Here is a 12,609-nt window from a genome sequence, read left to right as displayed (position 1 = left end):
TGAAGACAATTGTTGCAATTGTATCCTGTACACTGGAAATGAGTCAAGACTGAATTAAAGTAAACTAAAAGTACCAAAAGTTCCTTTGGAAAATGCATTTATTGAGAGGCTGTCTTGGCTTGCTTTCAGTAGCTTAGGCAAGCAACATTAATTGAGTTATTGAAATAAACAAAACCTTTTTTTTTTTTTTCTTCAATGAGAAATAAAATTTTTCTGCTGAGAAAATGTGCACTGAGAAAGACTAATGACTGCTGGTGATTCCATTGAGAGTAGATAAGATGGAATATTTCTGTTTAACATAAATTGTCAAGATATAATTCTGCATATCATGATGAGAGGGCCTTTAACAAAACGACAAAACATGTTATATCTTAGAAGCTCTATGGCATTTGAAGCAACTGACCCACTCAGAAAAGTTACAGGGCTGGTCTGCTGGCCTTTCTGTGCTCCTTCCTACAACATCTAGTTTCTCTGACGGGTTTACCAGGAAGTATGCTGCATATTTGGCCTTCCCCATCTGCCGTGGACGGGCACAATGAAGTGTTTGTGCGCCTCCGGTCTGTGTCCTCTATCCGCCCCTGGTCCTCTTCCCTTTAAGCCACAGATGTTCCCAGTGCCATCCCACTAAAGTGCCTCTGGACAAGACTATTTTCTGTGTTCTCTGGCAGCGAAAAGCCACAAAAGGCTAGGAGGACACCATGGGAACCAAGTGGCTGGTTTTGATGGAGCAGTCATGCAGACTTTTTGGGATGTTTGCTCTATCCATTCATAAGTGAATCTTTGTGAGACAAGGCGGGACCACAGACGAGTAATGGTAAGTTAATGAAGGCCGCAGCAATGACTATGCACTTGTCATCGCTGGACAATGAATGACCACAGTGCTGAAAATAGCAAACGGCGGACAGTAGCTGTGCTCAACACAGGACAGCTACTGTCCGCTGTTTGCTATTCATCAAGTGTTGAAAATTCATTAAGTATTTTTCACATGAATTTTCCCCTAACTCTGTCTACGGTGCCAAGAAAAGTACTGAACTGTACCTTCCTCTTTCACTGGCGAGAGCGTCAATCTCATCAAAGAAGACGATGGAGGGAGCAACGGCCCTTGCCTTCCGAAACACCTGCAAGTGTTGGCAACAATAGAAGAGAGGAAAACAGGCTGAATCTTTAATGGGACCAATGAATCACTCTCAGTACAAACAGGAAATACAGCAGTCATTAATGTCACAAGTTAACCCTCAGGTCATCCGTTCATTACATCACCAACTAAAAATATTTACAGAAGCAGGTATGGGAAATAAAATGTACGTACCTCTCTGACGGCTCTTTCAGACTCTCCAACATACTTGCTCAGTAATTCTGGACCCTAAAAGTCAAGTTTAAACAGTAGGCAACAGATAAGATTTGGTGACCAACAACATGACAAAATGTTGACAATAGGTTTGGCATCATAACTTCTTATGAAAAGGACAAAGAAAAGAGGTCAAGTTTAAAGTATCTGATTTGAAGAGGTAGTGAATAATTGGCATAACTTCAGGACACTCACAGCTCACCCCACCCCCACCCCAAAAAATAAATAAAGAACTTTTCGACTATGGTAACAGGAATGGAAAATACACCTTTCAATAAACCCTGAGCATTTCAAAAAATGTGAAGAATTCTGCACAGACATCTTCAGGTGTTGTGCAGAAGAAAAGAACTTTCTGCCTTTTATGTTTATTTTGACAGATGCATTCTTGAGCATAAAGGAGGGATTATGGTTTGATGGGTTGAGCCTGTATCACATCACGTGTTTAGTTATCTGACAACAGAAAGGGAAAAACATGCCAAGGACAACAAATAAATAGCAGATCTGGGTGTTTTGAAATACGTGATTGAGGGGAGCCGGGTCTTATAATAACCAGTCTGTCTGTCTGTCTGTCCTACCAGATAATTAAGAGAAGGAAGAAGAGATTAAGTCATTCTACACCTGTGCAGGTATTTAACTGAGGACAAGAACTGTTCAGAAGACACAGCTTTTCTCAGAGTACGACTACCACCACTAATTTTACTCTGACACAAACTCCTATGTGACTACTAACCCATGTCTCCTGCTCTCTTCTTCCTCTCTTTCGCCTTCTTCTCTCCCTCGCTCACTAGCAGATAAACATCCACTCAGCCCTCACAAGAACTTCCTCCCCTTCAATCCACCCTTTCAACACCTCCGGGCTGACGGAGGAGACGACACTTAACTCCCAGCCCTTTTGTCTCCTGCTGTAAGTGTTGAGGTTGACTCATTAATCCCAGGCTCCTCTCTGTGGCAGAGCCAAGGGCTGGACATGGTGAGTTTAAAACCATTGACACTGTAGAGATATGAGCTGCCTGTGAGTGTGTGTTTGCGTGCACGTTCGCGTCGGCGGATGTGAGTGTGTCTGAGTGGCTGCAGTGGGAGGAAACTGAAATTGACAAGATGATAATAGGGCTTTTTTCACACAGAGGAAACAGGCAGAGCCTTAAAGTATCCACATTTAAATCTGGATAACGTATCTATGTCAAAGCAACCGCTGCACTGGAAAAACCTGATACTGTTATTGCAGATGCTGGAGAGCAGCTTTCAGCAGGAGGGACAGGATGTTTTTTATCCTTTTCATGAAGCAGATATTCTTCCTGATGACTGGAGATAGTAATGCAAGTCTTTTTTTATCAGCTTTGTGTCAAACACAAAACATAATCCAGCAACAATGACTAGACTGAAGGTGAAACCATTCTGAGCTTCAGCTATTGTACATAAAATATAACATTTTGAAAAGAGATGATGTTTCCAGTTAAAAAAAAAAACAACTGACTGTCAATACAATGTAATTGCATGAAAATGCAAATGTTAATACTGTACATTTATCCAAATATACACCCTCTTTCCATTATGTGATGTGTTGCATAATTAATAAAATCCAAATAAATGAAATAAAACTCAACAAACACAGCCTGAAAATGAGAAAATGACATCCGCATTTGCAGAAGGCTTAATGACCCTAGTTGAGAGATTCTGTCGAAGTTTTGCATCTCACACGGCAACAGCTTTGCAAATATTCACTGATCAAAAATCAGTGATCAATCAGTCACTGTCAGCCAGGCCTTGGCGGGCTGAGGTGAGGGCCACAGGGCGGGTGGTGGCGAGGATGGAGTGATTAATGACAGGGGACAAACACAGGGTCAGAGGTCAAACAGGGAAGCTTTCTGCAGAGGAAGTCGGGCAGTCAACACTACCTCCAGGTCGTCAGGGAAACATCTACTTTGGCTCACTCAGTTTACTATGTATGTCATATGTGGATGAGTCATGACAAAACCTGAAGAGATGTAATGATTTTCTTTTTCTTCAGGTTTTATTTAACCGACTACACTTTGGAACATCAAGAATACTAAACAACATCACATACAGTTAGGTCCATATATATTGGAAGTTTTTTGGCATTTGGCTTCTGTACACCACCACACTGAGTTTGAAATGAAACACTCAAGATGTAAGCGAAGTAAAGACATTTAGCTTTAATTCAAGGGGTTTGACGAAAGTGCGGCATTAACTATTTAGGAATTACAGTCATTTTTATACACCCATCCCCATTTTAGGTGGCTCATGAATGATAAATACAAATATAAGGATTGTTTTTAATACTTGGATGAAAATCCCTTGCAGTCAATGTCTGAAGTCTAGAAGCCATGGACATGACCAAAGGTTTCCTCTGAGATGCTTTGCCAGTCCCTTACTGCAGCTGCCTTCAGCTGTTGCTTGTTTGTTGTTCTTTCTACCTTCAGTCTTGCCTTCAATAAGCAAAAATCATGCTCTGTTGGGTTAGGCGACTGACTTGGCAAGTGAAGAACATCCCATTTCGTTGCCTTGAGAAACTCTTGGGTTGCCTTTGCTGTATGTTTTGGGTTATTATCCATCTGCATTATGAAGCAGCATCCTATCAGTTTTGAGCATTTGGCAGAATGTGAGCAGGCAGTATAGCTCTAAACACTTCAGAATTCATCCTGCTACAACCACTTGAATCAAAGATGAAGGTTTTCTCTTCGTCTACATCTTGAGTGTTTCATTTCAAATTCAATTTGGTGGTGTACAGGGGCCAAATGTCAAAAAACTTATGTTGTTCCAACACATATGGACATAACTGTAAGTTAACCAAGTAAGCTAATGAATAAAAAGCCATAATGCAGAAAAAGTTGGTTGTGAATTGAATGCAACATAGCTTTTGAAATTTACATGCTGCCCCAGAATGCACCACGTAAAGTACAGTCAGTCAACAGAAGCAGGCAGCTGTTTATCGCAAGGAAGCTAAAGAAACAAAAAGGGAGTTTTGAGTGGGCAATGTCAAGTTTTTAACCTTTTAGGGACTGAGGATAAACAGCAGTTAATTAAAAGTTTTCTGACTTGTATATATTTAAAATGAGATATTTAAAATTGGGATTTTGGATTACTTTAGATACATTGAGTATTTTTATATTTAGTGATTTACATGTGTTATAGAGCTAACTGTGAAATAAAAATGTGTTTTATTACTTTAGTAATGCAATGTACTGCTCCTATAGCGGGTGGCAGCAGGTTGGGTCTGACAGAAATTATTGCTGGGGAAGAAAATGACACACAAGACTGTGGAGCCAAATCAGGGCCAAAAGTTTCATTAATTTGAAAAAAAAGATTTGAAATTGAAAGTTGAAATTTTGATTTTGAACTTTGAAAAATACAACATTGTACTCAAACTAAAAATAAGGAATTTTTTGTTTTCAGTTTAAATATAAACTTAATTCAAATGTGAAATTCTTTTGAATAAATTATCTATTTTCAAGTTTCACTTTCATATATCCTTTAATATTTGAGGTCTGATTTTCTTCAGTCGCAGATATTGTGTTTTCTGATTCACCTTCTTTTTTACAGTTTCAAATCTTACTTTCAAACTCCTTTCCAGTTAGGGTTACCCTTTGTCACCGGGTCCATTCATAATCTTTATGGAAAAAATTTCTAGCTGCAGCCAAGTGGCAGAGGGAGTCACATTTGGTGGCCTTAGGATTCCGTCTCTGCTTTTTGCAGATGATGTTGTCCTATTGGCGTCATCGAGCTGTGACCTCCAGCTCACACTGGGAAGGTTTGCAGTCGAGTGTGAAGCGGCTGGTATAAGGATCAGCATCTCTAAATCTGAGGCCATGGTTCTCAGCTGGAAAAGGATGGATTGCCCACTCCAGGTCGGAGAAGAGTTGCTGCCCCAAGTGGAGGAGTTAGAATATCTAGGGGTCTTGTTCACAAGTGTGGGCAAAATGGAGCGGGATATTGACAGGTGGATAGGAGCGTCTGCTGTGATGCGGATGCTGTACCGGTCTGATGTGGTGAAGAGCTCTTAATTTACCAGTCAGTCTACTTTCCAACCCTCACCTATGGTCATGAGCTGTGGGTAGTGACCAAAAGAACAAGATCGTGGATACAAGTGGCCGAAATGAGTTTCCTCCCCAGGGGGGGACAGGCTCAGCATTTGAGATAGGGTGATGAGCTCAGATATCTGGGAGGGGCTCAGAGTAAAGCTGCTGCTTCTTCATATTGAGAGGACCCAGTTGAGGTTTTTCAGGCACCTTGCTAGGATGCCTCCCAGATGTCTCCCTGGGGAGTTGTTTGGGGCATCCATGTGGGAGGAGACCCTGCAGCTTTCTTTGGTTATATGGATGTTTGTAAGGATTGGAGGAAAGGCAATTGCACAGATTTTGTTAATAAATTAAATGCAAGGGTTGAGCTAAAAAGGCCCGAATGTGAGACAAGATTCAATCAAAAAATCATAAGTCACCAAGCTAATGACTTCACCTCTGAAAACCTGCTAACAACTCGCTGGTTGTCGCTTAACCTGTGTCATAACTGAGCTGAAGTCTTGTCATATTTTCTTTGAGTGACTTTTTGGATTAAGTCCATTTACATTGTTGCATTTTGGCAAATCACCTAACCAAAATGTGATACAAGGGCACGCATCTGGAATATATTACATTTGTTCCTATTTATGAACAAAAATTGAACTCATCATGCACATCAGTTTTTCTAGACATAGAAAATAAAAGATACCAAGATAACGACTATGATTATGACGACTTGATGAAAACTCACTTTAATAGCCAAGAAGTTGAGGCCACTTTCATTTGCCAGGGCCTTGGCTATCATGGTCTTGGAGCAGCCTGGGGGCCCATAGAGCAGGACTCCTTTAGGTGGCTGGATCCCCATGCGGGTGAAGGCTTCAGGGTGTCTCAGAGGCCACTCCACTGCCTGCTTCAGTTTCAGTTTCACCTCCTCCATCCCACCTACATCCGACCAGTGGACCTGGAAGGAAGAGACAAGGTACGGTCAGGAGACTTAGAAGTTAGTTTTTAAATAAGTTGAAGGACAGAAATGTTTGCTTACATTCACACCGTGGTAAGCCACAAGAGATGAGATGTTCAATACAGATTCTTTAGTCTTGTTTTTTTTTTTAACATAGACAGATATCTCAATGAACATAGTACTTCATGTAACATAAAGGTTATATGAGTTTGACCTGCAGTACTTCAGGATTTAACCTTGATTTTAAGGTTCATGTGTTTTTTGACAGACAAGCTTTTAACAGACAAACAAAATGAAAATGTCAAGAATTTGTTTCTGAGATTCACCGTGATCCAAAAGCACATTTTGACCAGGATGTGCATAGGAGGGTTAAAAATAAAAAATAAATAATAAAAGGTACATATCAAAAAGAAAAAAAAAGAAAATGAGGAAGACAGAGAAAAGGAAGATACAGCAGTAGCATGAGAAAGATTTTTTGTGGAATAACACAAGAACACAAGTTAGTCTTAGAAAAGGAATACCGTAATATAATTCACAGAGCAAGTAAAAGAGGAAGTAGCAGTAGAAAAGGAAGAAGATATGGTGTATGAAGACAAACTGCATTATGTTCAAACACACAATAACATGAAGTCAAACATAGAGGTGGACAACAATGTGTGTCCAAGTACTAATTAATGATCAACTATGGTCTAACACAGTTCTAATCTGTGGCAGCTCAAACACAAACACCTTGCCAGCAACAAATGCAACAGACCAAACAAGCTCTGATTGCACACTGACCTCTCGGAGTTTCTTATGTAACCCGTGTAACTTTCTGATCTTCTGCTTCAATCACAGAGAACTGCAAGTTCTTCCAGGCTGCTGACGGCGTCAGTGGGGAGAGGGGAGGAGGAGGGAAGTGAAATATAAAAGCATATTTGGAAGGAAATGGAGGGATGGAGGTCTCGGGTTGAACTGAGGAGACTCTGGACGGAGAGAACAACAACAGCTGTTTGTGTGACAGATGGAAGGAGGGAGGACGGGAGGGAGAGAGTCCGGCAGTGAACAACCGGAGGAGATAAAGCAGATAAGAAGAGAAGCCATCATCCTCTCAGACCTCTCTCTCATCCTTCATTAACCATCTCCACCATCTTTCTCTCCCTCCTCCTCCTCGTTCTATCCCTTTTGTGATCTGCCTTCATACCTTTTCTTTCTGTCTCTTATCTTCAGCACTCCTTTTCTTTCTCCCCACTCTGATGATGTTTGAAATACTGTATATCTTTTAGTTTTGGACTGTAAAAATCTGAGACAGCTGAGGCATAAAACCTAAACTAAACTATTAATCAAAAAATGTCTACAGATTAACCAATAGTGGCTGCCCTCTTTAGATAACTGCATAAAACCAACAGCCACCATGTTACCTGTGGTGAATGGGTGTAAAAAATGTAAATGTTCATCATGTATCCCCCCCCCCCCCACATCTTTCTAGTCTTTACTGCACTCTACTTTCTCACTTGACCCTCACTATCACGCCATCTCGTTCTTAAATACTGCTGCTTACTCTGATCTCATTTCTCCTCCTTTTCCCTTCTTCCTCTCTCTCTCTCTCACCCAATCTCTTGTGCTCATTCCTCTCACCCTCCTCCTGCATGCTCTCCATCCTGAGGTAACACATCCCAGGCCACCGGCGCCGTCTCCGGGGAACGAAGCACCTAATGGAAACCTGGCGTCTGGCCACATACTGTAAATACCAAACAATTTATGGACTGCACCAAGCAAGAGAGGGGAAAGGATGGATGGAGGAAGGGAAAGAGAAAAGGAGGGGGGGCTGCAGAGAGGGGGAGATAGGCCAGACGCAGGCAAGCGAACCAGAACACTCATTTGAAGGCCCAGACAGCAATGAAATGAAATAAAAAGTGCAGAGAGATAAAAGCAACAGTGAAAAGGGCCCATAGACAGTGAAATAGAGGAAACAGGAGAGGAGGATGAGGACAGGGAGACAGATGAAGAATGACTTAGTTTTGCAGCTGCACCTACAGTAGAAACCATTTATGCACTGAGCTTCTCTCTCCCCCTCTAATTATGCTTCCACACACATTCATGTCCCATCAGTGCATGTCACTAACTTGACTTCTTCTCCAGAGTCTTTGTGCTTTCCCATCTTGCAGGTTCCCATGGATCCATGACACTGACTGCTGTTATCATCAACCGTCACATTTCTACATCACAGTTACTACTACTACTATCATTATTCTTATTGTTAATATTGTTTTTTATTGTTCCAACACTAATTTGCTTGCTTGCCAGAGCTCCATTGTTGTGATCCGTGGAGTGAATTCATGCTTATCAAACTCTTATGTTACTTTCATCCCAGCTCTTCTCTATACATTCAAGCATGTTTCAAGGCTCTGCAGGTGGATTTTCATTGTGAATACTTTGTAATCAGTGAGCTAAAATTGCAAAGACAACTGATAATCTACTTCCTGATGGGAAAAAAAAGGTCTTGTACAAAGGCTGCCACATGTCACACTTGAGTAAATATTTTGATGATTTGTGACATGACAGCTTGCCCGGTGTTATAGGAACTCACCTCTTTCCACCAAGGAGGCAGATGTGTGACACGACACTGTAAAGTTTCATCTCCCCCTTTTTCTTGCATTTGTTTTGGTTAAGTCTTTGCAGATTAATGGAGTCATTGTGGGAAATAACAATATAAAGTAACATTAATTGCAAGGTGCTCTTTGTCATGAATGTAGCATCTGTGGAATTAGAGGGCAATGTTTTGGCTCACACCTCGCTGTGCTGCGTTTCCCCCCCCTTCTTCCTTCCCTTCCTTTTTGTACAAGACCCAGTTATTATCTTTTACTGTTGTTTTCTGAACTTTACAAGGGGCCTCTCAAGCTCTGGCCCTTTGATGGGGTTGAAGGGAGGGTGCGAGGGGGACTTCTCAGACAAAAAAAAAAAATAAATAAATAAAAAGAAGTAAGTTTAAAAGAGGAATTGTTATACGGCTGCCAAATGAAAATATTAAAGCCAGACTGCACAGTGGAAGATCATTATTAAAAAAAAATGCAATACTGGGCAAACAAGAAGGTTGTCAAAAAGAAGAAGAATGTCTTGTCACAAAACAAACAAAGGATTAAGAACCAACTTTCAATTTATTTACATATAACTACAACATAAATCAAGAGGCATAATTTGTAAAAGTCTCTAGATACGTGATCTGAGAAGGTTTCAGAGGAACTCCAGGCATGTATTCATCCGGCACCACTGGAAGTTTCTTATATAAAATGGATTAGAAACAAATGTTTGCACTCATGTGGATATAATCAAGTCCGGAGCTCTGCGGCCGGCCTTTCAGCTGAGCTGCGCTAGGGGGATAGAAAAAAACCCCAAACTCACTCCTCTCTCTCCGTTTCCAGGAACTGGCCACAAGGACTGAATGTCTCTGGGTGAGCTCAGTGCAAAGTGTTGCAGAGAGAGGAGGGGAGACCGGTGGGGGGAGGGGGGTGCAAGGATAGGAAGGACGTTTCTTCTTCTCCTTCTCCTCTCTTTTTCTTTTTTTGGTTGCTGGCAGGAACCGCCAGCGACCTGATCTGCTTTCAATTACCGGTGGAGGATGATGTTAGCCCTCTTCCTGTCCGTTATGTCTTGCACATGCAAACTCCAAAACATCCTGGAGTCTCACCACTGTCCCCTCATCTCTACTTCCTCTCCCTCCCTCCATCCGCTGAGAGCAAAGAGATTCATCTTCATTGCAGGGGAGGGTGAAAAGGCCGTGGGGTCAGTTCCACTCCTTCTCAGCCTGACCTCAGCTTTTAAGTGCTGATGATTCAGTAGTCAGTGGTCCAGACAGTAGTTTAAGGATTTTCTGAATGTGCATGAGATGGAAAGGGGAGGTATGCTGCTGCTGATGAGCTTTTATTTTGTCCTATGGCAATAAGCGATGACGCTGTTTGGCTAAGAAATTTATTTTGTGCTTTACGTGCAGCAAAGATTCTGTGATGCAAACCAGTCTGCTTCCTCGCAGGGCCGTTCCAAAGCTGAATGCAACAGAGACACAACTAGTGCTGCTCACAAGTCATTCAGGATGATTGCAGGCATATGAACTACATTTATGATTGCCTTTTATCACCAGTAGATCTCAAAGGTCTTCTGGCTCATTGTAGCTCAGCCCAAGATAAAAAGTTCAGACTAAAGCTTTGCAGGTGTGGCTCTTAGACCTTAAACCCTCACTTTGTTGGACTTAAGATTTGTGTATACCTATAATAAAATAAAATAAAATAAAATAAAACGAGCTAAAGATCTGCCAGTTTACACTTTTTTGTTTCATTTTTCAATTTACTTATATTTCTTTTAGTCTTGATGTGTCCATATTTCATATCTGCTGCTTTTGTCTTTCACCGTGAGGCGGTTTGGGATGCCTGCTCCAGAAAGGAGCTGATGAACTTAGCCTGACTGGCTGCATTTCTTCCCTCTTCCTCTCGGTTAAATTAACACAAAACACGGACGCATTCTGACAACATTTAAGGGTTATATCTGTCATTTCATGTGTATGTCTGGAAAGCATCAGTTTTACAATTTTATGTCTTCTCTTTAATTATCTGACCACAATAACACCCAATTTCCCCCAGGGATCAATACAGTATTGAGATAACTACAGCGAGCCCTTCATTCACACTTAAAAACTGTTTGCACCACAGGAACTTCTTGAAGGGACCAGAAACCAAGTCAAGGACTCAGGAACCTTTCCTGTGCTGCGACCAGAGGAACCAGGCACAAAAATTCAAACCTTCCATTGTAGTTTCTGGTGCAAAAATGTTAGGATTGTGGAAATTTCCATGTCTTTTTCCCCCTCCTCTCTGTTCTCCTTGTGTGTGTGTGTATGTGTGGGTGTGTGCTAACTGGAGCCAATCCGAAGCAGAGAGGGGCTGTCCTTGTCTCCCACCTGTTCTCCATGACCCAACACTGTTCCTGATTTGGCCAATCATCCCCACCCTACTCCTGCTGTATTTAAAGACCGGTCCTACCTCATCATCCTCACCAGATGATCCTCAACAGCTTTGTGGTAACACTTCAGGCCAGTCTGTGTTCTTTAATGTTGTGGGAAGATTTCCAGTATGCTAACCCTTGTCTCCCTGTGTTCAGGTTCACGTGCCTGCTCTCCTTGCTCTGCCCTGCTCTGCTCCAGTGTTCCTAAGTTTTGAAACACTCCCCTGCCAGATTCAAGAAAGACACTTCTGTCTTGTTTGCTGAGTTCTAAAGTAAAGCAATGCTGCTGGCCTCTGAACTAGCCTAAAAACAAAAAGAGACCGTGTGTTCATGTGACAGAAAGGGCGACAGACAGACAGGGAGCAGTGATAAACTGTACCTTTGGGACATCAACAGCAACCTCCCTCATGGCACTCGGTTTCACAGCAGACATGGCCCACTGGAGGTCCTGCAGAGTGACGGTCACCGCACCCTTCAGCTGCTGGTCTGACAGTTGGTAGGAACCTCCCAGTGCTCGCCTCAGTGCATGCAAACCTGCAGAAAGAGGGTTTACACACTTCAAATCTCTCACTGGATCGTCTCATCAGAACTAGCTCAGTCTGAAGTTTTCTCAACAGAGTCACGTTGTACAAAGAGAAAAAAATACAGCAATAAACTGACAGGCCTGACACAGGAGCGAGCAAAAGTTCGGAAATTGAACTCCAAAAACCAAGACAATAATGACATGGCTTAAAGAGACGAAAGAGGTCATCAGTCTTCACCGAGAAAAACAATTTCAGTTTACATTCAGGTCCACATATTCCAACAGAAAAGTTGGATCCGCTAAGAACATAAAAGACTGTGATTTGAGGCATAAAAAGGGATATGAAACGGGTGTTTGTTTGCCTAAAGATGAAAAGCTAGTGTCGCTGTAGCTCGAGGGTTTTCATTCCAAACCCACATGCAACCAGTCCAAAACAGTCAGGCTTGTACATGCTGTGATGATACACGCCTAGCGAATGCAAATCTCAAAATGAACAATAATTCTGCTTTTGACCACAAAAATAATTGGGCATGTATTACTGGGGAAAAAAGAAAGTAGGCCCAAGGGAAAGGAAGTGTAATTGAAGTGCTTAAGCTTTGAATATCCTCAGTTCCAGAGATTTCAGCATCTGAACAAAAAGACGACAGCGAGGCAAACACTGATGCATCAATGAGAAGAATGAGCTTTTGTTTCATCTTGCAAAAGAGTTTATAGCATGTTGGTCCGAATGAGAACGGTCTGGGAACAAGACAGTGCTGCAGAACGCAGAGGTGATGAGTGAGGACAGACA

The 12,609-nt window shown here is 41.9% G+C and overlaps 1 protein-coding gene across 2 annotated transcripts in view; it reads right to left on the bottom strand.

Annotated features, from left to right (window-relative positions):
- spata5 (spermatogenesis associated 5) overlaps nt 1-12,609 on the bottom strand; it is a 105,257-nt gene that overhangs the window by 74,431 nt on the left and 18,217 nt on the right. For both annotated transcript variants that reach the window (XM_046405847.1, XM_046405846.1), the window contains exons 11-14: nt 11,676-11,830; nt 6,116-6,325; nt 1,310-1,363; nt 1,039-1,118 (exon numbers count right to left, since the gene is read on the bottom strand). In XM_046405847.1, coding sequence (XP_046261803.1) covers nt 1,039-1,118; nt 1,310-1,363; nt 6,116-6,325; nt 11,676-11,830 — 499 coding nt within the window. The remainder of the gene's footprint in view (nt 1-1,038; nt 1,119-1,309; nt 1,364-6,115; nt 6,326-11,675; nt 11,831-12,609) is intronic.

The sequence above is a fragment of the Scatophagus argus genome, chromosome 12 (assembly GCF_020382885.2).
Source record: "Scatophagus argus isolate fScaArg1 chromosome 12, fScaArg1.pri, whole genome shotgun sequence".
NCBI lineage: Eukaryota > Metazoa > Chordata > Actinopteri > Scatophagidae > Scatophagus > Scatophagus argus.
The sequence above is the reverse complement of the archived record's forward strand: the minus strand, read 5'-3'. Positions and strand labels throughout refer to the sequence as shown.